Here is a 27,323-nt window from a genome sequence, read left to right on the forward strand (position 1 = left end):
CTTTTAGCTCTGTGTCCAAGCTTTGAAAAACACAGCTTCCTAAAACCCTCCCTCACAGATACTCGGATTTCTGTTAATTAGTGTGAGTGTTAATAGATCTCTTTTTTTAAATCTTAGAACATGATGTATTTCTTGCCCTAGCATCTTGCCAGCAACGCCCTGTATCCCAGACCATCGTGGCTCCACGCAGACGCACCAGCCGGTAAAGGAGGATAACGGCGGCTGCTACACCGAGCTGCAGTTGATGCTGCTGAGGCATCTGCAGCGCTTTCTGGCTGATTTCAGATTATCCCGGGTGTCAGGGGATGAAGACTGTCATCCTCACCTCTGCTAAGGATGTTTGTGAGCAGTCTGGGCGACTTCGGTACGGACGGATTTCATGAAAGGAGTAATCTCTCCGAGGGGAAACATGACGGGCATTCTCTTTTCCTGACGATTCTCTGGGATGCAGTCATAGTTTGAACCCAGCCGGACATGATTTTAATCTTAGGGGTTGCTGTAGTGGATGCAGGATGGTGAGCGCCGCACCCCGTGAGATACTGACAAGGAGAATACAGCTCGGTCCTTCAATGTCCCACAACCGATCCGGATTTTTGCTGGACTGTGGCGCACCGTGAGCATCTTGATTATTTAGTGTTGTTTTCTTTTTACTGGCCGGGACTGTAGCCCATAGGCGGGAGGACTGATGTTGAACGATTGGGCTGTTTTGTCTGAGGAGATCAACTGAGTGCTGTTGCTCTCACTAAGAGGAGAGAACCTGAGCTGAGCTGCTCAGCTGCTCATTTCAACACACAACAATAAGTATGTTCAATGTTTGCGTGTGTGCGTGTGCGTGTGCAATGCAGCTCACTGTAGGATTGACTGGTGAAGCCACTTCGTGTGTTCTCGGAAGAATTCACGTGCTATGACTCAAAATTCATATAAAGTAACTTTCCCCGATTGCTCTGTTATTTTCAGGGTTAAATGGTGTGTTTATAGGAATGCAAAGTGTGTGTTATACATGTGTTTTCACTGTCGTTAGTTTGCTGCTAACAGGTGCTTTAGAGGTGCATCCCTCATCACTGACAAGTCATAGCAGAGGGCAGAGTCCCCACACCACTGCAAGGCTCCCCACCCCCCGTTTTTTTTCCCTTCAGCTACATTTCATAAGCATATTTCATCCTCTTAGAGGGGACTTTTACTATGGCTGTGTGGTGCTCACGTGTCTTGCTTTGGGAGCTGCACATGACCAAACATGGAGGCCTTATTCTGACGGGGAGGCCATTAAAGTCCGTCAGTGTCTTGCACGGATTATAGGTGGGCTGCTAATGGAAATTCACTAATGGCAGGGTGATCAATAAAAGCCATGGTCAATTTCATCACTGCTCATCTTCACATGAGGATATTTTATTACTCAGAGGCAACAATGGGTCACAGAGATAGTAGACAGTGGCTGGAGAATACTACTGCAGTGTATTATGTGACTGTGCTTTAATGCGTTGGAAATATGTGCAGTTTTGATTTGGAAAGTTGCTCCCATGCATGTGTTGGTGCAGGTGTTATGTCTTAGGTCTAAATATTGCCTGTATTACATACTAACGAGCCACAGAATGATCTTTTAGAGAGGATACGTGTGCCTGAACTGATCACAGCTCCAATGTTGATGTTGAATGGATGATTTGACATGGTTTTCTATATGTATAGTTAGTACTATGTACTGTTTATTTATATAATAATTGGTGACAGGAGCCCTAAATGGATTTTTTAGATATTTATCATTATGCACATCTCTGGCCTGTGTAATTGGGCAGTTTCTTTAGAATTTCTCGGGTATTTGAACAGAAGTTGTTTTCTTTTGCTCCATCTCCATCCAAATTATTGGTGTGTGAGATTGAAAAGAACATCAGCACTCTTTATATTCTGGGTATTCCTTGATATCTATCAAATCGGGGATGCAGATGCAATGATTTTCCACTCTCATAAACCAATGTTTTTTCCTCACAATAGAACACAGAAGACAAGTGTTGAAGTGGAGATATTTTGCTGTTTCATGAAAAACATTAGGTCATCTTGGATGTCATAGCAGCAGCTCATCTAAAATGGGACAGAGTCATGTTTACTGTGTAGCATCCCCTCTTCTTTTAACAACAGTCTGTAAACATCTGGGAGCTGAGGAGACCAGCTGTTGGACCTTTGGAAGATTCTTGTCTGATATAAGATTCTGACTGCTCAGCAGTCCTGGTTCTATTCTGTCTTTCATCATGCATCAGATGTTTCATTTGATGAAAGGTCTGGACTGCAGGCAGGTCAGTCCAGCACCTGAACACTTCTGGTATGAAGCCATGCTGTTGGAATAGATGCAGCACATGGTTCAGCATTGACCTCCAAGTTTCTCTGAATCTTTTTATCTTTTGCTCGCCACTTTTTTAGATGCAGTCTGTCGCAGATTGCTGAACCTCTGCCCATCTTTGCTTCTGAGAGATTCTGAGAGATTCTGTCAAATCAAATTCCATCAAATTCAAGATGAGAGAATATTTTTCATGAAATAGTAAAATGTCTTACTTTCATCATTTGAGATGTTTTGTGAATAAAATATTGGTTTATTCTCTTTTTGTTTAAATTTTTATTTTCAAACTTGAGTTGTACATATTGCACATTGGATTTATGACTTAAACCTTTAATCTTTTAATACATCCTCATTTTGTCTTTGATTTTATCAAAAAAGAGGAGAATACACACCATTATTTTGCGCCTCTACATACCTTAATCCGTTAATTGTAAGAATCTTTGTTTATTGCAGAAATGCACCTTAAGTAACTGTTGCTTTTTGTATGTTAAACAGCATCAACCTTCACCTGATAGAAAGTAAATAATACTTTTGCTTATCATCAGTGTGATGATACTAATATAGTTCTCAAGATGTCCTGATTGCACACTGATATTAGTGAAGCAGTGTGTTGTTGCAGTTTAAAAATATTGGAAAGCTTATCCATCATCAGGCACTGCATGGCTTACACTTCAGACAGTCTAGCGGGGAATTCAGGAGAATCAGCAGTATTGGAGTCTAAGTGTGCTGCAGGGCTGAAACCAGATCTCCTGCTCCTCACAAACTCATTCGCTTCAAGCAGCCAGTCCATAGAATAAACAGTAATCCGATCATGTCCAGCACCTTGTTTTCAGATGATGACTCCAGTCAGAGTGAGATCATTCTTGGAACACACCTTTGTAATGTGATGTCTGAGGAGACAATGACTTCCTATCGAGGCCCATTAGTCATACACCGATTATGATGTCACTGAAATGAATCAACGGTAATCAGTGAAATTCCTTGTTTGATGGACATTGTTCAGTTGGATTTCATTTCAGCTGATCTGGTTTTTCCCAACGTCAGTCACAAGCCTTATTTCTCACTGCATTGAATGTCTCTGTCAGCCATACATGTCCCCCCCCCACCACCACCACCACACTCATGTTACTGATAAATGAGAAATTCAGGTCAGAATTAGTAACATCCTCTATGTCCAAACGCTTAAATCAAATCAAAGGAGATAAATGTTTTTTTTCTGTGGGAGAATATTGGTGATGGAGACTCACTTTCAAGATTTTCTCAAGTGAATATCAATTAGCATCTTAGGTTATCCATGTGAGAATATGTAGAGCTTAGAGGCAGTACTTCACTCTCTTCTTTCGGATCTGTCCTCCTTTGCAGCCTTTCATCATGGCCGAGAAAACACTGGAGCAGGGCTCGGTCAGCATCCCCATGGAGGAGCCAAAACTCCCAGGAGGAGCTCCTCAGGAGGCACCACTGCTCACCCACCTGAAGAAAGTGGAGAACCACATCACGGAGGCTCAGCGCTTCTCCCACCTCCCACGCCGCTCTGCTGTGGACCTGGAGTTCAATGAGCTTTCTTACACCATCCGGGAGGGTCCCTGGTGGAGGAGGAGAGGTACTGCAAGCTCAGCTCACATAATAAACATGATTGATGAGCAAGCAAACAAACTCATGATGATCAATATTTGGAGATCAGAAATATTAAGGGCTGACATTTATATCAAATTGCATATTTGCCTCCCTGGCTGTATTCTTTTTTCTTCTTTCCATTGTTGTGACACATGTAGTCCAGCCCAGTTGTTACACACACACTTACAGACTTCCACCATGTTGGAGCAGCCAGTGAGCCTTCAAGCTTTGCTGCACTCAGCAGAGTTTAGACACAGTAAATAATTTATACTTGCGGTTGGCACACTGCTCGCATCTCTTTTCCCTGTGTTGTGTGACGATAGGCGGTGGCTGCGAGTCCAGCCCACGATTGATCTGCTCATGACATACGAACGGCATATGAACTCACCGGCCTTATGAAACAATTAACCTCCAGTCTTTGGTTGTCTTTGCTTGGCAAATAATCTGCCCTCCTCTGCAAATGATCACATTCAGCTGCACTGTATATTTTGAGGCTAAGAATGAGAGACTTCAGAGGAATCCTTTATTTATATTCTCCACATGGCATCCTTGGAAATCCGCCGCCACATGATGCATTGCAGGTTGTGTTATTTTTAGTCTTGTGTAATATTGATGTGTATTATGAAAGCCTGACGGAGGAGTGTCTGCTGTAGCATTGTCAAGCCTGAATGTATGTGGTGTATTAACGAGGAGAATTAGGAAAAGGGAGAAAAACAGTGAAGGTCTTTTGAGCTGAGATCAATAAATCAGCTTTTGTTTGTACGTTGAAGAACTGGCTGGCGTTCATTAGTCAGAATCAACCTGTGATCTCCACTTTTTTGCCTTTGCTCCCTGGGGTTCCTTCTTCAGCCCATCAGGCTGATGATTTGTGAACAGAAAGTATCTCCTTCAGTCCTACTGCAGTCAGTCTGTGATTTATTTTTCAGCTGGGGAGGAGAGGCTGAGTGGGAGCACCCTTCTGCTTCTCACAAAAGCAGAGGAGTTTTCAGGTGTCCAGATCTGTGTTCAGATAATATCTGACCATCTCTGTGTTGTGCAGCTGCTGCATATTTTCTTTTCCTTTCATCTACAAGAGTAACAGATACCTGTCACCACCTGAACTGGCTTCTGTGAGGCTACTTTATATCAGGACGGCAGGATTATTGTGAGCCTGCTAAATACTTTTTTTTTTCTGCGAATTAAGCAATTTGATAATTCTTATCTTTAGAATTATAATGTGTTTTTCAGTTTGGTGTATTTATGAGCTGCCAGTTCACAGCAAAAGGTCACCCTGGGGCAGTTTAAAGGGAAACCCAGCAATTCCCTTTAAGCAAACTATTGCTGATAGTTGGTAGATGAGAATTTGTGTTTTCACAGGCAGATCCCTCTGGTTGAGCCAGACACAAGGTTGGTGTTCATCCGCCTGTAAACCGCCTGTTAATTTGAACTCAAGTTATATAACTGAGCAGCTGAGCACAGTGTGGGCAGTTTGGGTTAATTTCCTCGGTCATATTATCTAGTGTACCTGATTTTATACTGAGCATCTACAGTTATGTGAAAAATAAAGTATACGCTCTTTCAGTTCTCAGGTTTTATGTATCAGAACATTCCTAGTTTTACAACCTGGTTGGTTCAAGCAGGTCGTAAAGTTAGGGGAATACAGCATCATATGAACAACAGGACATATTACACTGTGCTATTATCTATTTAACAAACAACTAGCCTGAAGGCAGAAGCAGTGGGTTAAAAAATAAGTACGGCCTAACTGATTTAAGAGATATCAAGAGGGTAAGCGGAAGCCAGACGCTGCAAATCAAACGCTGTTGATAAACTGATTCTAAGTAAGTTTGATCATCTCTATAAAATGGCAGCGTATGTCAAGGAGGAAAGACATCAGCAATGATCTTAGAAAAGCAATTGTTGCAGGACACCATTCTTGGAAGGGTCGTAAGACTTAAGAAGGTAGCCAGTCTACCCAGAAGTGAACGTCCCAGTGAACTCCCAGGTCCGAGGTCAGACCCTGCAATACTTAGTGAAACTGAAAAAAAGCCAAGAGCTACATCTCAGACTCTACAGGCCTCAGTTAGCATGCTAAAGGTTCAAGTTCATGACAGCACAATTAGAAAAAGACTGAACAAGGATGGCTTTTTTGAAAGGGTTGCAGGAGAAAGCCTCTGAAAAGAACATGGCAGCACAGCTTAGGATTTAATTTGGATCTGATCAAACCACAAGACTTCTGGACACGTCCCCTGGACAGACGAGACCACAACAAAGATTGAAGAAGATCAAATAAGGCGTGTGAGAACAAACATCTCTTAACAACTGTGAAGTGATGATGGTTTGGGCCTGTTTTGTGGCCACAGGACCTGGGTTGACCATGAACTCCTCTGTATACCAAAGTATTCTAGAGTAAAATATGAGGCCATCTGTCCATCTAGACCTCAACCTGATAGAAATGCTGTGGTGGGACCTTAAGAGAGAACATAAATGACTTACTGCAGTATGTAATGTGTTGTCGTTCATGTGAGGCTGTATTTACCTAAATGTAAAACCTGGTAAGGACCAGATGCATTTTTTATACTATGTCCTGATACCTTAAACCTGAGAATTAATAACAAGACCATATGATCACAGTTGTGATCCTTTCTGACAGCACAACTATTAATGAAAATATAAAATAATTAAAAGCATCAGTTAAAAAGAGTTAATATCAAAATATAACACTGCTGTCCAACTCTTGTTCTTCTGATACTATGTTGAAGATTACACCATGTTTTACAGCTATGTGGGAAATATAGGTGACGGTATGATGCCATATTTAGAATAGTTTTGAGAATATGGATCCAAGGCAAAGCTGTCAGAGGGGAAGGACTGAGAGAAAGGCTCTCGATATAAATCTGCCTTCTACTTCAGCACCACAGACAGCGCCATGGATTTATCATTACACAGCACAGTCGGGACACTGACATTTCAGAGCCATGTTTGGGGCCATAGATTCTTTATTGCACAAACCTCTGTCCGATAAACGATCAATGAGTCAGGCAGAGTGGACTGTGCCCCCACAACCTGTCTGCTACAAGGGAATCGGTGGAATAGGCAAAGAAGGGGGGCCTGCAGACTTTTGAGGATTCAAACCTCATTGTCTGACTGTCTGATGAAAACTGTAAATCATGTCTAATCACACAGAGACTAACACTGCTGTTCTGCTGTGTGCTTTAATAGTTAGTGATCAGTTCAGCTTTAGAAAACACATAATTTCCTTTCACCTCTGCTAAATTGTATGCAATTATACACCTAGCAGAGAGGAAAAAGAAGAAAAAGGATGGCATGTGGCATAAACCATGAAGATTTAAGCCAGTGAAGTCGTTTGTGTTTTAATGTGGTTTCGTCTTTGAACTTCTGACACAATAAGTCGTGTCTTCAAAGGTCTGTGTCGAGCGGGAAGATTACGAAGAGAGGGATACTTTAAATGTGGTATATTCAGAATAAATTCGTTTATTGTAAGAGGGCTCAGGAAGACTGGACCTGCATTCGATACTGTAGGCTTTTCCTGGTGAGGCCAGCCATTTATCGCTGCTAGGACGAAACCGCTGTGACCTGCTTTCATGTTGAAGGTGTTTTCCTCCCGAGGGGCATCACTGGAGAAACTCTAGCCAGGCTTCGACAGGGGAAAGACGCAGGGAAGGAGGAGGGCGAGCAGGAAATGTTTACATGCCTCTGGGTGATTTAGTGTGTCGTCTCTCTGCACCTGCACTGACGATGGGAGGTTTTTCAGTAAGACAAGTTATCAGAGATGAAATCACAGTTTATTTTTAGCATGCTGCATGCTTCCTTAGTCTCCCTTTGAAATGCATTGGAATGCTCACAGTCACTCAAATGTATGGCTGCGATGGAAGCAATCCATGCTGATTTTATCATTTTATTTGAAGGAATCACATGTGAATCACAGCTCAGAGTGTGGATGAAACAGAAGTCGTAGCTGTGCACTGTGTGAAGAATGGCAGCAAGCAAGAGGCTGCTCTCTATTAGATATTCTGATGTGAAGAAACCACAGAAAAATCATCAAGAACAGACTAATAATGCTTTGTTTTCTTTGGCCACATTTTTCCGAGTGCACAACTGAATAAAGCAGTGATCCCGTTCACTTTTCCTTTAATTCAATTTCAGCCTCGAATCTGCTGAACAGAATTTCGTTGCCATTAAGTGGTCGGCACTCGAGAACCTCCAGGTCTTGAACTGTCGCCTGTCAAGTTGTATTGTGGATGGTGTCAAGATTTTGACAAGGGCGAACAATGCATGGATCATTTTGATGCTTTGTTTAAACAGGAGGAGTCAAGCGATAATATTGATTTGCAGTGAAAAACTGGTGGAAACGTTCTTTTTCTTAAACTTTGTAGGATTTATTCTAAACCAATAATCATTCTGTTGTGATAAAATGAATAATCTAAAATGGGAGCTGTCCTTTTATTCTGGGTTTATTCGCGGGGGCTGGTTGTTTTAGTGCCACTGCTGGTTTAGTGGTCGGCTCAGCCCTAATGACAGTTGACACATTGCAGATAAGACTGCCCCTGCTTTAAATCATCGACCCAGCCATTTTGTAAGCTTTACGTTCCTCAGGCCTCCCCTACAACATGAGCATCCTCCTCATGTATTCAAAGTTTAGTTCAATAAGTGTGCTAATTAAGGGAAATAAGACTGAAAATAAGTACAGATATATAAGAATATAAATATGAGAAGTAAAAGAGGAAACAACATAGGTGGAGGGGAAGATATAGTGGACGTAACAGTGTGATATTTCGTGATGTAATGTGTTGCAGTGCAGCATGAGAGGCAGATGTATGTTAGGTGGTGAGGTCAGTGCACATTAGAGTGCAGCACGATCATGGCTCTGTGAAGGAAACTGTCTCCAGGTCTGTTTGTTCTGGTTTTTTGGGACTTGTATGACCTGTCAGAGGGCAGCAGGTCGAAGAAGTGGGAAGCAGGGGCGTGAGATGTCCCTCCGGATGTTTTGTGCCTTGCTGAGGCTCAGGACATCAGGCCGTAATCATCTGTGCTGGTTTGATGACCCTCTGAAGCTTCCTGCTGCCTGCTTAAGTGCAGATAGTGTCCCGCACAGTGATGCAGTGCAACAGAGCGTTGTCAATGAAGGAGTGGTAAAAGTTAATCAGAGAGTCGCTGATGAACAAACAATCCACACAGACTCTCCTTCGCTGGATTACTTTCACAGACTTTTATAGAAAATGTGAATAAAAACTGACTGTTGGGAAGATAAGTTTTGTTGAAACAGCAGAATTTAACCGTTTACATCTGATCACAAACTGTTTTAGGTTTGCTGTGTTATGCTATCATGCTATCAAATTTTTCTTTACCATTAATATGGTGGATTGTTTGGTTCAGATTGTTCACATTTGGGACGTGTATCCTCTGTTAACTGTGGCAACAGCATTGATCTTATGGAGTATTGATCTCATAAAGAGTCATACACGGGTCACACTTTGAGAATCCAGTCTGAGAAGCTAGTTTTAGCATTTTTAATTGTATACATCAGCATTTGGACGGAAAGTTAAACATGTCTTGCTTAGTAATCAGTTTTGTCATGTTAGATTAACCCAGTAAAGTGATGGTCTACTAGTTACCAAGTGACACAGATGAGCTGCACCCAGACTGTGATGTTTTGAGGGGAACTGAGTTAGATTTTAATAGATTTTACAGAAAGGAAGCTGAGATTGTTTACAGAAAAAGGATCTGACATATCATTTGGGTCTCCGTTTCAGACACTGGGAGGAACACACTGAATGATAATTACTTTGGGTTTACCAGTGAGACCAGGCTGGGATAACCGTGGAAATACTGTCTAAAGTCTGAGCATCATGGTGGTGTCAGCGGTGGACTTTGATGTGAGCTGCATACTCGTTGGCTCTCAGGAGACTTAAGGATGTGCTTCCAGACTCACACAGATAAGACCATTGTTATGTGCAACCTACAGCACTGGGTTAGATCATCAGTATGCACCACACAGAGGGCATGGCTGCTTCCCTGATAGCAGGCAGCTCTTCTGTCTGAGTGGAGGCTGTCTGATGTAATAACTTTGTCAGAGATGAGGGGGCAGGATTATTCCACTGCTTTACTCATAGATAGCAGCTCTGCTGAGACCCTAATTACACAGTTCAAGACTGGAAGAAGAGTCTGTGTAAACACTGGCGAGATGTTTAAGATGGGGGAAACATTGTTGACGACTTCCAAGTTCTGGAGACTTTCGGATATGTCAGCTATAAATCTGGGTGGTCTTCTGTCCCCACTGCTCTGCAGGACCCTCAAAAACCTGACACATCATTGTTTGCAGGCCAAGCCACAGAGAGCGTTTTTAAAAATGCTGCAGTGAAGTAATATCTAGTTCCAGCAGAGCATCGACATCGTAAAGGTTACGTATTCATTGGGGTGCACCTGATGCACATTTCTACCAAATGCAGGCAAATCTTCAGTTTTTTCCTTTCTCATTCTTGCTTCCAAGTGAATCTTGAATTCTCTCTTTTTCTCAGACACTGATAACGCCATGTGCATCTTCTCCTGACCAGTCTATCTTTAAAACCTGTCACCTTTCATGAGAAATCCGCTGTCTGCATGACAATCTGTTGAATTAGCTGTGTTTTGTAATGCAACACGCCTCAATACGTTCAAACTCTTCTGGATCAGACAGAGGCAGAATTGCTGTTTTCCACGTTGTCAGACAGTTAGAAAAGTGTTGGGAAAGTGAGCACAAAGTGAGTAAATAGAAGGGCCACGACTGTAACCCCATATTTCGCCTTGCCCTCAAGGATGATTTTATTCTTTTTAATTTTCACTGAATTTAAGAAGGAAGGTCCTATCTTTTTCCAGGAAGTCCTGGTCAAGATGGCGGAATTTGATACATAATAACAATGGTTGAACTTAAAATAAAATAACTCATTTTGAATTGTAAGTCAATATAAAACCAGGACTATACCAGCTGAGCTCAGCGACAGATTTCTCTTCCAGTTAAAAATGATGTAAAACAGCAGCTGATGGTATTTTGAAGCTCTTTCCATGCACATGGGGCTCTGTTCTTTAACTATTTATATCTTCTTGGTTGCTTTAACATTTCTTGGCAGCGTGGATATGAAAGCTTACTGAGTGTTTTTGTCATTTGTGAGAGTTCAAAATGTCAATGCTGGAAATATTTAGCAGAAAATGTTTTTAAGTGAGAGATCTTAGTGTTGCATAAAGGCCTCGTAAAATTTAACTGACCCAACCCTGCCAAATAACATGATGAGAAAATTTAATGGGACCCTGTAATATCCTAAAGTTCTGTTCCAAATACCTTTTTAGTTGTGAATTTTTGGCTCTCTGAGCATCATCAGTGGCTTATATTTACCTGGATTAGGTTCAAATTTGTACTGAACATCCATGAAAACCTGAAGATAATCTATTTCAGCCGAAGCTACATATTTCTAAGTAATCAAACTGATTAAACTGCATTATTTTTTACCAACTTGAGGGATTTCCAGTTGGGAAATCTCTCATGTTGGGGGTTGAATCATTTCTTTGAATGCAGGTGTCAGACTGAGGTTTTCCTTCTCTGACTGACACCTTCATTCACAACTTCATGTTTACTATTTAGGCTTTAAGAAGGAGTAGTGAAGCACTTTATTTTTAAAAGTGTGTCATCATAAACTCGACAATGTTCTCAAATTCATAACACAGAGATTTTGAAGCGGAAAGTTGGGAATTTCCAAGGTCCAGTGAAACTCTCATGGAGTTCTGATGAACTGGGAGTATTAAACTTTATTAGAGGACAGCTCATGTGTATAATTTTGGATCAATTACAGCTGCATAAATCAGTGGGTCTTTGTTCTCGGTGTCAGGTTACAAAGCTCTCCTCAAGTGTCTGTCAGGACGATTCTGCAGCAGAGAGCTGATTGGCATCATGGGGCCCTCTGGAGCCGGGAAATCCACTTTGATGAATATTCTGGCAGGGTACAGGTGAGAACTCGACCTGTATGTTGGTCCATTAGGGAAACCTGCATGAGCAGGCCTATATCATATCTAAAAATGCCTCATGTTCCGAAACAGGGAAACTGGCATGAAGGGCACAATCCTTGTGAATGGCCGGCCAAGGGACCTTAGGACCTTTAGGAAGATGTCCTGCTACATCATGCAGGATGACATGTTGTTGCCACACCTCACTGCGAGGGAGGCCATGATGGTGAGGTCATCAAAAACATATTTCCAACACCTCACTGAATCCCAAAATTGCGTAATAAGTGCTGAGTTTTGTCTGTCTCTCTGCCAGGTTTCTGCCAATCTGAAACTGAATGAGAGCATACAGGTCAAAAAGGAACTTGTGAGTATGAATATACTGAAGCTACTATAAGTCTATGTTGTCCACTTAGAGTCAAAATAGAGATTTGTTTAATTTTGAGATGTTTTAATGCTATTATTACCACTATTCATGGCTGCACTCAGTCATGGTGGGTAAGGTTGCAGAAAAATAAGCGGGATAATGATGGTAAATTCTTAATGAACACCAGAAGCCCAAAACATTTTCAGTTTAGCCAGAGTTTGTGGATGCAGGCAAGACAGGATAAGACCACAATACTAATGTGTGTTTTGCACATGAAAGCCACAGTAGCTTAATTCAGGAAAAACTTTATAGCCAACAAGCAGAGCAGCGTGAGAACAAAGCAGAAAACTGCACACAGGTGGCAGTCAGGGTGGACGTCCACCTTCTTGTCTGCAGCCAACATCTATCCATACTCATGTGGGTTAAAAGTCACATACTGGGAACCTTAGATAATTCATGAGATGTACTTTCAACAGTGAAAGTCTCCGTGTAACATCTTCTCTTTACTTGTGTCTGAGGTGGATGAGATCCTGACAGCTCTGGGTCTTCAGGAGTGTGCTCAGACACGGACCATCTCTCTTTCTGGGGGCCAGTGTAAAAGACTGGCCATCGCCCTGGAGCTGGTCAACAATCCACCAGTTATGTTCTTTGATGAGCCCACGAGGTAGAATCTCCCTAACCAACATGTGTTTCAGATCTGTAGAATTTCACATCAGAGCATCCATTGCTACATTTTTCCACCTCTCTGTCTGTTTTTCCATCTTAGTGGTCTGGACAGCTCTTCGTGCTTCCAGGTAGTTTCCCTCATGAAGTCTCTGGCTCAGGGGGGGCGGACAATCATCTGCACCATTCATCAGCCCAGTGCCAAGCTCTTTGAGATGTTTGATAAGGTAAGTTGAGTGCTTTTTCTGCCTGATGCCTCTAATCTTCCATTAGCTGCAGCTCAGACCAGTAAGCTGCAGGTTGGCATGATTCATTTTATACAGCAGAGGCAGCGCAGCAGTCGATATCCAGTCCTATTGTTTTGTCGGCTATTGATCTATTTTTGGGGGAGACGCTGTGTTGGAAACTATGTTGATGACTCTGTACTTGTGTTGCTCATCCCCCAGTTGTACATCCTCAGTCAGGGTCAGTGCATATACAAGGGCACAGTCCCTTACCTCATCCCATATCTAAAGAACCTGGGCCTCCACTGCCCGACGTATCACAATCCTGCTGATTTCAGTAAGTCCTTCAAGTCCTTGAGTGTATAAGTGTGCCTTTTTATGGTCTGTTTGTTCTTACTAGCTTGTCGTCTCTCTTACTAGTCATTGAGGTGGCATCAGGAGAGTATGGAGACCTAAACTCAGTGCTGTTTGAGGCTGTCCAGGGTGGACTGTGCTCAGAGGAGAGCAAGAAGAACTCCAGAGACAAAAGTGACTCTTCGTGTCCCTCTCAGTGTCACAGTGTAAGTGATACTTACCCTTTAATGCAACACATGCACTGCTGCGTCTTGTGTTTGCAAAAGTTAATAAGAAACCTGCAGCCTGTCAGGTTCGGTGGTGCAGGGAAGGCAGGACCCAGATGCAGTAGTTCAAAATCAAAAAGGTTTATTCCAAAAACAAACAAGGAGCAAGAACCTTGCAAGAGCAAGTGATGAGTGATGAAGTGCAGCTGTGAACAGAAACCGGTGACATGAGTGAACCTAACGTGACGGGGAAAAGCATGACCTGGAACCTGAAAACATGATGAGAAAGAAAGCATAAGAAACTGAAAACAAGACTATTAAAACATAAACTGTGACACGATGCTGAAAATCTGCCTTTGCTAACCTCAAGGAATTTCTCTATAACTGCCCTATTTCCAAAAAAGTGTGGAGGCCGTGGGAAACGTTACAATAACACCTCAACAAAGAAGCTTCTTTTTTTTTAAACTTGTGTTTTTATTCAATTATTCCACACTTAAAAAGCTCATTTTAAACTCCCATTGGTATTTGTTTATTTGCACTCTATATTCAGGTGTATATCATATACTCTTCATACAATGCAGCACTTTTTTGTTTACATTCACACACTGATGACTTTAGCGGAGAATATTATTATATTATACGACCAACCGTCCAGTCGGATGATGACCGCTTTATACACAGAGTCACGAAAAATAAAGAAACAACAGTAGAAAATCTAACTTGGTTCATCTACAAAGGCTCAGTAAAATGAAAGACTGAGTATATCAGATGTAAAGATAATGAGGTGTTCATTACTCTGTGAAAGACTGTTCAGGCAAGCAGTTCAGCCACTTAAAAATGATATTTTTCTACATTAAATTGGAAAGTATTTGAATATTTTGTCAGCTGTGGTGCAAAATAATGTGCTGTAGTGTAATGTACTTAGATTTAGTGTGAAGGAATTCTCTTGGATAATTTACCAGCCTTTAGCTTATAGTAAAATTGTTTAAAAGTCCAGGTATTTTCCATGCTGGAGAGACCTCAAGCTTGATGTTGCTCTCCTCGGTTCCAAGATTACTGTTCCTGTGATATTTTGCTCCACAAACACTTGGCTTTGTTTCACATTTTAGTCTGAGGCTGTTTAAGGAGCCCTTTTAGGAGTTGTTTTACTCTTTTAAACACTTATTCCTGCAGACCTTATGGTTCTGAAGCTGAAATTTGTTGATGTCTGATCATTTTAAAGACATTCTTAAGTTGTTTCAGTAGGACAGCATCATATTTCAGCAAGGCTAGCTTTAAATTGTGTGAAATGTCCATGGAGCTCTAACATCTAAGCAATAATCCACAATCGTGTCTCAGTCTTAAATCATCTTTCCATAGCTCGGTCCTTTCAGGTACACCAACAAACACTGACACTTAATTCAGGAGGCGACAGAAAACACCAGCTGCAGCTCTGGAGCCGATGTTTAGTTGAAGGTCTCACAAATGTTCACTGATATACGAGCAGTTCCTGAACAACACATTTCCAACTCATCACAAGCTGACTCTGAGTCAGGAGCCCGCTACATCAGTTCTCAAGAGACTTTCAGAATTTATAGCTCCATGCAGGCTGAAACGGCCTGAAATTACGTTCAAATAATATATGACGTCTGGAGTTTGTAGGAGAAACTGCATGTGACATTAAAAATAGCATCAATTTAGGTTATGGTAGCAAATTAGAATGTATTTTAGTTGCAACCATGATGTTTTTTAACCTCAACCAAGTATCTGTTATTTCTGAACCCTAAGCAAGGGATGTTATTGCCCAAACCGATCCAGAAAGATGTTTCAATATAGCATGTGGTTGTATTTTTTATTTCTAAAGCTAAAACGATGTCAACGTTAAAGCCGAATTCTAGAAAGTAAAGTCTAGAATGTGAAGCCTTTTCTGGAACCAACAGATTCAGTTCTCACCGACCTTTAAGTTGAATTGAAGTGTCTCAGAGAAACTATCCGCAAATTAGGTGACAACATTATACCTGATTGTGTTTTAATCGTCCAACTTCCATCACCAACTGTCACCATGGAGAGAAAAGGGAACAGAGGCAGCATGGTAGGATGTTCAAACCAGTTCACAGACTTATTTAGCAATGCCCTGATGTTGTTTAAAGGTTGCTCATATCTTCACCTTCTCAAGGTGTTATTTTCAGAGAGTCAGCTAAAAACCTGAGCAATATGCTCTGCTTTCTCTGTATCTGTCAACGTGGTTCCTCTCTCAAATATGAAAATGAGCTCATGTAAATCTTTAACACAACCCTGCACAGGATTATAAAAGAGGAATGGAAGATATGCAAAGACTGATGGAGGTGCAGATCAGAGAAACTGAGGAAAAACTGAGAACAGTTGCAAAGGTCATGGTCCTCAAGGAGAGAAGGGATGCCTGGAAATGTTGCAAACAGCAGCTTGTCAAAGAAGAAAAGAAGAGCCAAAGGATGAAGGCCACCCTCCAAAAAGTGAAGAAAGAAAGTAAAGAGAGAGAAGAGGCGATAAACTCTATTCAGGAACAGCTCTCGAAACTTGATAAAGAGTTTAACACGGAGCTTAAACAGAAAGATGAGCAGCTATTTTGTCTGCAAAAATGCCTCCAAGCTCAGAATCAGAAGCGTGAAAGGGTCACAGCTTCTGGTGAAAACTGCTGCAGCTTAAAGCACATGGAGGAGAATAAAATCAGCCAGCTTGAGGAGCTTCTTAAGAAAAGGGAAAAACAGGTCAGCAGAGCCATTAAAAAATGTGGTGCAAGCAAAAATGTCCACATGGACACATTGGCCCAGCTGGATAAGGTGGAAGCAGCTCTTCAGCAGAGCCAAATGAGTTGTCAAGCTCTGGAGCAAAAACTTCTAAATCAGCTGGCTGAACAGGAACAGAGGCACCAAGAGCAGCTCTTTGAGAAGGAGATTCTCCAGGAACTCTCTGAAAAACTTGACAAGGCCTTAAAAAACCTCTCTGCGCTCTCTGAGAGTTCGGATTTGAGAGTCCAGCAGCTTCGGGGAGAAAAGAGAGAAATGGAGGAGATGCTGTTGGCCAAAGAGAAGCTGTGGATCCATCAGGAGGCTCAGATGAAAGAAGACATCCAACTCCTCATTCAACAAAAGATCGAGTTTCAGGTAGGCTGCCTCAGACGGTCATTTTTAAGATGAATATTTTAGAGACGCCTGTAGACCTGTGGAAGTTAAACTAACTTTGTGGTGTCTTCTGCGTTCAGAAACTCATAACGGTCGAGAACCGGAAGAAACAAATCTGAGGCTGAACTGTCAGAGAGCAAGACAACAACAGTTTGACTGCACCTCCCTGACTTAACCCTGCCCCTTATCTTAGCCTTTACCTTAACCCTCCCTGTACCTACCCTCAAACCCCCTTTTTCTTTTTGTAACTATTGATGTTGGTTCTTGTATTAAAGATTATAGATCAAACTTGATTTCTTCTGGCTTTATAAATGGATCTTGGTCAAACTTGGTTTATCAGATCTAAACAAGCACCGAATGTTTGTCGAGTGTTTCATGTCAGAAAAGCACACTGATATTCTCTCTTTAAGGCTTGAGAAGGCATTTGAACACATAGATGGCAATATTCATGGTCCATTTACAGAACATTTAGTGAATAGAAATTTGATGAATGTTAGGGCAAATTCAATAAACTGCTATTACAGTTTAAAGGGGAACCGGTATTTTTAGACCTAGACCTTATTTCTTGCTCTGTTAGCACATAGCTACCATTACGTGGCTACTTGCAGCTATAGGAGAGCTAACGGAGGGAATTCTACACAGGCACTCTACTGGGACCACTTCATCCACACGCCCCCCTGCAGCACAGCTCATTCACTCCGATAAGAACGTCCATCGTACTCAAAGTCATCGTTCACGTTGTCAAAATCTGATAAATATCCTGCCATGTGGCACAAAACTATCAGCAGCAAACTCTGTGTGAAGTTAGCCGACTGTCACAGAGCACGGAGTGAATAAACTGTGCTGCAGGGGGGCGTGTGGATGAAGTGGTCCCAGTAGAGTGCCTGTGTAGAAATCCCCCCGTTAGCTCTCCTATAGCTGCAAGTAGCCACATAACAGCAGCTATGAGCTAACAGAGCTATAGAACACGTTCGTTCATTCATTCGTCTTAAAGTATTGGTGAAATAAAGACAGATAATGCCTTATTTAGAGGCTGCATCCTCTAAGCCCCGTTCACTCCGTTATATGGATCTCCAGTTATCTAAATATCTTCCGAAGGACGCCGACTTTCACCAAACTGTTCTCGGTGAGTAGATGAACGTATTTCATGCCAGAAATAAGGTCCAGGTTTAAAAATACCGGAGTTCCCCCTTAATTTATGATCCTAACTTCTTCAGAGGATAAGAAATAAAAGCTTTTGACAAAACAGTTTGAAGCTCTCCAGAAATAGTTTTTAAACAAAGCTTCAGATCTAAAAGAAATGTACTCGTGTCATTATTATTCGCTGTAGCACCACTTATCAAGTTCTCTACACTTGAGAAGTTTATGAAAGTTTATAAAACTATCAAGTCAAGGAGAAAAATGACCACATCAGCCTCTGATTCTGGGTCAAAAGTGAGGGGGAAACAGGTTTTTTTGCAAGACATAAAACAACTTTTCAACCAAAGAGTGCATTGCATTCATTTGCTGCTCATCTAAATCAAAGAATTAGCTACAAGCATGACACAGACTCTCTTTTCCCACAGGATACAGGAACTCTTGAGAAGCACAGCTTCGCCACCAGTACATTCACTCAGTTCTGCATCCTCTTCAAAAGGACCTTCGTTACCATATGCAGGGACGTGGTAAAAAAAATGTCATTTTTTCAAATGAATCCTGCTCATATTCTGTTTGAAAAAAGCTCAGTTATTGTTTTGGTGTCAGTTATAAGTGTTAGAGTTGTGCTGGTGTTTTTCTCAAGGTGCTGACCCACCTGAGGGTGATGTCCCATCTGTCAGTTGGGGTCCTAATTGGCCTGCTTTATCTCAAAATCGGAAATGATGCCAGCAAAGTCTTCAACAACACTGGTTTCCTCTTCTTCTCCATGCTGTTTCTCATGTTTGCCGCCCTGATGCCTACAGTACTAACCTGTAAGACACTGAGCCTCATGAGACTGGGAACACTGTTTTTGGTGTGTTGCTCTTGCGGCTGATGTGGAAAACCTTTTAACTGAGCTGTTGTTTCACAGTTCCCCTGGAGATGTCTGTGTTTATAAGGGAACATCTCAACTACTGGTACAGTCTGAAGGCCTATTACTTGGCCAAAACCATGGCTGACATACCTTTCCAGGTAATGTCTCTAAGATTAAACATTCAGTGGTGTAGGAATCCGGATGCAATGCAAATTAATCTCATCTCCTTCACAGGTGATTTGTCCAATCATGTACTGTAGTATAGTGTACTGGATGACAGAGCAGCCTCCAGAGGCAGGACGCTACCTGCTCTTCATGGCCTTGTCAACATCCACAGCCCTAGTGGCCCAGTCCCTGGGTCTGCTTATAGGGGCTGCATCCACGTCTCTGCAGGTAAGCAAACCTACACATTCTACCCACTTTCTGTGGCCTACAATAGTTCCAACTGATTCTCTGCACCACTACATATTGCTTAATAATATCTCATGTAAACCTTAACATTAAAGCTGCTGTGTTTGATTTGTATCTGTAGTTCTGAGCAATACATATGCTGAAAAGCAACTGAATATGTTGTATTATGGTTCAATTAATGTATAATAATGTGAACAAAGGAAATCACTGTTTTGTTTAATTTAGAATGAGCCAAAGAAGGAGTGGGTTTCGTTCTAGTTTTCACTGTATTTCTCTTTAGGTGCGACCTGAAACCTTATCACTTAGTTTATCATTAAACCTGTTCAACTGCTCCTACAAGATGGAACAAGGCATGTCTTTTATCGAATGAATAACCATAAATACTTGCTCTATTTATCTACAGTAAACATGGGACATTGTGTATTAATTTATATAGATTTATTAAGGTGTTTCTATGCCTTCCACTGTGAGTACAGACAAGGAGACGAGGGTTTGTCTCTTGTGTGTTACCATTGTTTATAGTTGTTTATTTTTCAACCTCCTCATTAATTGACCTTTATGAGACATTGTCTGCAGGACTGTTCCCCTTCAAGATAATCAAGATCATGGAAAAGAATCTTGTTGCCCTCTGGCACATAATTCTAGCACATTATGTGCTGCTGCAACCTTGCAATGCCATTGTTTGTGCACATCTCACATATTTCTGTGAGACGAGGCTGCTTGTTGTGCACTTTTTATGTGACCTTAGAGAAAAAGTGGGTGTCTTATCAGCGCAACCGAATCTGTCCAAAACTAATGGAACCAAAACCTTGAAGCTACAAACAAAACTTGACATGATCTTGGCAAGCTTGCTAACTTGCTAATTAATTAGCAAACTGTGTGCTTACATTTTGGGTTTTAGTTTTGACTTGAGTTGGAAGGAGTTGAACATTTTGTCTAAGGTCAAGAGTTCTATGAAGAACCACTTGAGAAGTTAATGCATGGGTGCAGATGGCACTGGGGACGGAGGGGACATGACCCCCCCAGATTCATAGTGACCCCGATCCGTCCCCCCCCCCATCCCGTCCGTACTTAAGGCTGCAAACATCGCAGATAAAACCGATGATAAATGTCCCGTTACTTTGACTAATTTACAACATGCATTGAGAGCTACAACTAATGATGCGTTCCAGTTGTACACAGATGTCGGAATTTCCTAGATCCAAGTCAGATTTTTAATCTGAACCCCATGTGAAGTCGGATCCGGCTCGTAAATCTTACTAACCCTACATAGAATTCTATCTGCTACCCTTCGTAAACAGTAGTTACATGCTTTTTTGTATGTTTGTACGGCTGGGAGAGCTCAACTTTGGGGTCACATTGTTCTGAGCTCCTAGTTCCGAGTTTCATTGTAAATTAACGCACCAAAGGGGCGACTGTCTCCCCAGGGTCCTAAAGAGGAACATGTTGCTGCACATGTGTCAGTGATGAAGCCGGGGTTAGTGCAAACTATTGGCCCATAGGGTTGTACAAATATAACTACCTGAGCGCCAGTTAATGCCCAAATTACTCAAAAAATAACTTATTGAGTCATTTGTTGACAGCTCGGTATCCCACAGTTCAAAAATCCTATCTGCTTCAGACTCCTTTTAAAGTACACTGATCTCCACATCAGTTTGGTTTCCTGCCCCCCACCACACTATTTTGGCATCTTTGTGGCCTCCTTAACACACGGAGAACTTTAAAGCCAACCACTGGCCACTAGTCATTATTAGCATAACACACAGTGTTCTCTAAATTTCCAAAGAAATAAACTAGTAGTGTCTATGGCAACCTGTAGATGAAAACATTACAATTACAGGAATAAACAGCACATAATGATGCAAAATGTTGATATGTGTCTGAAGTCTGAATCTATTGCTGAACTATTGGGTGTCCAGTATTTTGGGAGATGTGAATGCCTGAACAAAAGTAAGTTTATAGCATCTTTTTGGACCGCTAAAATGCAGTGTCATCATTTCATTTCAATGATGCGTTTTATTTCGATGTTTTAATTGATTGTCAATGTTTTCTTTATCAATGAATGCTTCTGTTTGTTTTATAGGTGGCAACTTTTGTGGGTCCAGTCACAGCCATACCTGTCCTCCTCTTCTCTGGCTTCTTCGTCAATTTTGACACTATTCCAAAATACCTGCAGTGGAGCTCCTATGTCTCCTATGTCAGGTACTGTCACCTACACTTTAGAGCTCAGATTTCTCAGACTTTTACTGAAGTTATTTCTGTGAAGTAATGGTAATTATTTTTGGATGTCCCTGTGTTTGTGGGTGTTGTCTAAACTATCTGCTTGCAGGTATGGCTTTGAGGGGGTAATACTCTCCATCTACGGGATGAACCGGTCTGAGCTGGAGTGTCCAGATCCGATTTGTAAGTTTCAAAAGCCAGAGGAGGTCCTGCAGCTGTTGGATGTGGAGGATGCAAAGCTTTATGTGGACTTTATGGTGCTAGGGGTTTTCTTCCTGGTCCTCAGACTGGCCACCTACCTGGTTCTGCGCTACAAAGTCAAGTCAGAGCGCTAAAACATACAGAGGCGACCACTGATGGATTTGGATGCTCATGCGTATCCAAGCTGTGTGAGAAAACATTCAGTTTTTCCTTTCTCTGTCTTCACTTCACATACACATAGAAAGACAGGCACAAATCCAGTGCATACAATCATCACAAAGCTGTGCTGCACCATTACCCAAACTGTACAGTATAATACAGATTAAAGTGGTTTGCTGATCAAAAAAGAAAAAGAAAACTTCAGACTATGAAGTGTCGTTTTATCCCAACTTTGTTACTGGGTGATATCTCACTATTACCATCCCCCCCAAAAAATAAAATACAAATATATGAAGATAAAATGTTGAGTATCTGCACCATAACGGAACAGAATAGCTTACAAATAAATCTAAAGCATGTTTAATTAAACTAAGAAATTTGATTTGTACTTTTCTGGCCAATCAATGAAAGTGTCACATAGCCTCATGGTTATGGGAACTCCATGATCTCTCTCTTAGTGCAAGAGGATCCAGTGACTTGTCCTAAATCAGTGCCTAGCAAGGTAATCCAATCCACATCATCCTACGAACTGATATGTAATTGGAAAACTCCCAAAAAGATGTCCAGAAGAAGGAATTCCCTCCCATTGCCATCAGAAAACTGGAACCTCTCATTGGATGATCAGGTATCTGTACCAAGACGCTGAACATGCTGACTTGTGTTTATAGAATACGACCTAAAAACAAACCAACTGCCAGTGGATGACTTCCCTCACTTCCTGTGTGGATCATTTTCACATCTGCCCTGCCGCTGGTGGTGGCAGAACATCAAAACTGGGAAGGAGCGCTTGTAAAAAAAAAAAAGTTAAGCAGGACATCTCATGTTAAGACTGATGCTGGTTCACCCTGCGACCAGACCTATGAGTCCTAACTTGTTCCTTATTGTAACATGTTTGTTTCTGCCATAATCGAGGAAGCATTCGGTGAATCGGGAGCAAAATGTGAAACCAAGCAACCTGCCTCCAGACTGATGAGGAGCGCTGTGGTGATTACAGAGCGAGTGGTGTTATAGATGAAGTGCAATAGCTAATACTATGGACTAAAACAGTTATGTTTGTCTAATTGGTGTCATTCTTTTGACGCTACTACTCTTTGAAATGCTTGTTTCCACTTGTTGTATGACTCTTTAGCTGCCTCCTCCCAGAGCTACAAAAGGACATGCCCTTGTTCTGCCCTCCTCCTTATTCCCTGCTTTGCTGATGTCTGACAGATGTGTGTTGTCCAAAACAATGCTAGATACTTGAAATGCTGGCTGGGTGGTTTTTGTGCCTCTAAACAAGAATGATTTGAGTTCCCTCTGCTTCATCGTTTGCACATACACTTTATGTCTACATACCTATAGTATGTTGGTTTTCCCACACACACGCACACACGCACACACACACTCATAGACATGTGACACACACACACTTTCACCTTGGCAATGTTTAGAAGAGCCTCTCCTAGTCACAGGGCAATGCAAATATTTTCCAATAGACTTGCTATGAAATATTTCTTACTCAGACTATGCTACTTAGTAATCCTTATAATAACGCATAACATAATGTGAGCATATAATCAATGATTGTACAGTGAATGTCATGCTGTAACAAATGTACATTTGCACCCTTCAGTGTATGGTTATTCTTTTTTATTTATTTGTATTTGATTTTATTTTTATATATCTGAAACAAGCGCTGCTTGAAGGTATGAAGGCAAAACGGCAACCGAACGTTGTAGGAGGGAAATTACCCAAATGTCAGAGTTCAGAGGATAGTAATAATGATTGAATTTCCTCTTTCAGATGTACGTACCCTACATTGTTAAGGAGATTCAAATCCTTTGTTTTCCACTGGGCATTTTAAGAAGGTTTGGAATCAAATGTGCGTCACTGAGTGGATTAGAAGAAAGAGAGAAAATCAGGAGTGGGAAAGTAACACATAAACATGCGATGTGTGTTGAATGGATGAAGGCAAAGATGTGAAACAGTTCACCAAATGTACCAATATGTAGCTGATTGACAGTCTCTTTGAAGAGCAGCTGGATCGAGTAGGTCAGTACAGCACAAAGAGAGAGGACTGCTGCAGCAGGTTTGTTTCTGTCATAACAGCAATAGTCAACATTGTGATGTTTTTAGTGCAATACCTCCCCCTGCTGTTGCTTCCGTCACTTTATAAGTCTTATCTTCCTGTGGGTTTTATTATGTGCAATAACCGTCCAAAGGTAACTTAACTTTAAGAAAAGTGACACTGCTGGCAGAACTTTTTTTGTTGTATTTCTGTTGCTTCCGTTCAGTAACACACGTTTAGTTCAATTAATTGATTCTAAGGGCAAAGGTGTCATAATAACAGTCAAATATACTCTAGATGTTGAGATTCTGGGGCAGATGAGATCATTTTTAATGTTGGACCTTGCCGAGATTATTGATTCACGAGTTGCTGCCGGAAAATCTAAAGTATAACAAATGTAGTTTAGGCTTTTCCAGATTCTATAAAGATGTTAGAAGACCCATTGGCTATGTCACTGAATATGTGAAACAAACATCTGTAGAAAAGAAAGAGCTCCAACATATAAATAGAGGCGCAAACATTCAAAGAAGTGATTAAGAGGGAAAGTCTTGGCCTGTGGAATCAAAGAAAACAACAAATCGTGTGACGTGACGTGCAACACGGTGCACTTTTCAGTAACACTGTAGCCCAATGTTTTCATTCATTTTCTGACCAATGAAAGAGCTTCGTTCTGTTCCCATGGTGATCCTACTTTATCTGGGAACAGTTTGGAGGTGATTCAGCTGATGAGCGCAAAATGTTTCTTTTTTTAAAGTCTCTTTGACAGTTTCCTCATAATGATCTTTTCACTAATAAACCACCAGACTTAAGCGCACTCTATTATGCATGTTGAAAAATAATATGCAGGCTAATCCTACAGAGAGCTTTGAAAAATATGGATGGAATCAAGGGGTTGTTTTGTTCTCACTTTTCTTTCTTTTTTGTTTTCTCTTGTTTGATTTTATTATCATTTGAAGTTTCATTTACAGTTTGTCAACTCAAAAAAAATGCAAGTTCTGTATACTGAACGTAGTTCCAATGATTATAATAAAGATAATTTATAACCTTTACCCTCACTCGTTGAGATGATTTGCTCCAAAGCTGAGCACTCGTATTATTCAACATCATGCAGCTATAGCTGCAAACCCACATCCACACGGTGGATAACGCTCAACACTTGAACATAATCGCTTTGTTCACTCTTCATGTGCGTTTTCCACAATACACTTTTAGTCACATTAGAGGCATTGGAAAACTGAGAGGTTCCTGAAACAACTAACAGAATAGCCTGACTGTTATTTTTATTTGAGAACCTCTTGAGAGAAAATCCCTCAAACTTTGAACACATTTTCCAAATGTAGGCGCTGTTATTGTGGAAAGAATGAAGCGTTAAGAGGATTTATAACGGCGAGCTGAATGTAGATATCGCAGAGAGCCAGAAAAATGATTTGCATACTTGATCAGACATTATACAGCCCAAAAGCGCCATTGTCTTGGTGATTGTAAGAGCATTAATTGCAGGCTGACACAATGTAGCACGATGAGAGGGACTGAAGTGCTTCTCTAAATTTACATAATGGGCTAATTCAGTGTGAAGAAGCAGTTTTGTCACAATTCATATTGACTTTCACTGCGAAAGCCGAGTAGCTTTAAGGAAGATGCTGTGTACTCTACACTCGCAGCTGCCTGAGAATATAGGTTGCTGGTCGCGTCTGTTAATCTCTGTAGAGAACTTATTTCTTTCTAAATCCTACCTATTTTTCTCTGTTGAGGTTTGTTTGGCTGTATACAAAACTTACTGCTGCGGCCACTGTGAACTGCTTTTGTTTGAAAGAATGCAGGCCTGCGTGTTCTTTCGTCTTTTTGCATGAACACTAATGTATAAAACCTCGTTTCATCACCTTCCCATTACCACGTTGCTTCATTTTTCAATTTCCTTTCAAATTATACACACTAGATTGTGTTAGTTTTACGCATAAATCTGCTAAAACGACCTGAATTGATCTGATGAAGACATATTGCAAACTCACACTGTAAGGCTGAATTTAAATGTTTGTTAATGGAAGCTAAAGTAGGACCAATTTTGATTATGAGTCCATTGTGTTTTGCACTTATTGTTGTGGTTCCTTATGAGTGCTCCAAAGAAATCAAACTGACTTTTAAAAGGCTCTGCCTCAGCCACCAGAGACAAATGAAAGTCCAATGAAGCCATACTAAAGCCAGTCCAGATGTTATATGCCTGCCACCTGGCTCACGATAAATTCACTTAATGGGAACAAGAGGACAGCAAGTGATGCAGCAACAACTTATTGCAAAAGTTCATAATACTTGAGGTGTTTTTTCTTTTTTGATAAAAGCAAGTTCTCTGAAAACTAGCACTGAACCTCTACAATGCAGATGTGAACTCTGAGGTGATATCGCAGGCCTTAACTATAAAGCACAACATGAAAAGTTTAATCTTTTGCCAATTAAATAAAAGTGGTACATATTACATATTTTCAGGCAGCCAATACTCTTGCTGGAGCTGCACTAAAAGAGCCAGAGATCACATGAAATATAAAGTAGAGGATGGCAACACAGTTATCTCCTGCTTTTTCAGTATTCTGCATCAATCTACTGTAGAGGTTATAGCTTTAGCCAAAAGTCACTTGTACAAGGGACCAGCTTAATTACCATATGCGGACCTATACATATTGGATGTGGACAAGTTTTGTACATCACAACACTAACAACACAACACTAAATTTAAGGCACTGACGCAGACCTGAATTAGTCTGGACACTGTAGAAAAATAAGCAAAAATATTGTTCCTGGGCACAAAACTGATCGATAACACTCTTGACATGCAGACCTGTCTCTAAGGTGAGTTTAGGAAAGAATTCAGGAAGAAAAAAGCTGGAAAAAAGTGCAGAGCTTGTCACTTTCACTGGACTGCCTGATATGACAATGAGGGTATTGATAAGTGCCAAATTGGACCTCCATCAGGGATGAACAAAGCTGACTTTATGATCAGAGGCATTCATTTTCAATTTAAGTTGAAAATTCTAAATGCAATGGCTTGGAATAAATAACGAGGACAAACAAAACAAGCTGCTCTGTGTGCATTACAATAAAATAAAAGGCCAGTACATAAATCATTTAAAAATGTTTGATGAATGTAAATCGGCTGATTACTTTTCTACATACAACGATTATAAAATAGATTTCTAAAAATTGTAGTGACAACAGAATTTATTCATATGTTTTGGTGAGTTTAAGGAATCATCGAGGATTTTTTTAATTGTAAATTGTTATTTTCTGAGTGAATAATCCGACACAACGCGCGTAATACTCTTTGGTAGCAAATATACTTCCGGGTTGGTTTTTCGACTTCCGCTTAGTGAGACTTACTATCTAGGTGTGTATTTCGTCTTTGATGTGGACCGGCATTTTCCCACAACTCCCTGCTCCG

At 41.1% G+C, this 27,323-nt stretch overlaps 1 protein-coding gene across 2 annotated transcripts; it reads left to right on the top strand.

The window, feature by feature from the left end:
• On the top strand, window positions 1-22,127 carry abcg4a (ATP-binding cassette, sub-family G (WHITE), member 4a). Of its 2 annotated transcripts, XM_072375229.1 has the most exons (15): window positions 1-801; window positions 3,689-3,926; window positions 11,800-11,917; window positions 12,008-12,140; window positions 12,228-12,278; window positions 12,797-12,942; window positions 13,045-13,168; window positions 13,388-13,502; window positions 13,586-13,725; window positions 18,431-18,529; window positions 18,646-18,814; window positions 18,913-19,013; window positions 19,090-19,248; window positions 21,350-21,468; window positions 21,596-22,127. In XM_072375229.1, exons 2-15 carry the CDS (start codon window positions 3,698-3,700, stop codon window positions 21,819-21,821), a joined length of 1,929 nt encoding a protein of 642 aa, XP_072231330.1. In that variant the 5' UTR covers window positions 1-801; window positions 3,689-3,697; the 3' UTR covers window positions 21,822-22,127. The 2 variants fall into 2 exon arrangements, with proteins under 2 accessions (XP_072231330.1, XP_072231331.1); XM_072375230.1 differs by lacking the exons at window positions 1-801; window positions 3,689-3,926 and adding an exon at window positions 4,427-4,521.
• The last annotated feature ends 5,196 nt before the right edge of the window (window positions 22,128-27,323 follow it).

The sequence above is a fragment of the Leuresthes tenuis genome, unplaced genomic scaffold (genome assembly GCF_036924035.1).
Source record: "Leuresthes tenuis unplaced genomic scaffold, fLeuTen1.0.hap1 SCAF_21, whole genome shotgun sequence".
NCBI lineage: Eukaryota > Metazoa > Chordata > Actinopteri > Atheriniformes > Atherinopsidae > Leuresthes > Leuresthes tenuis.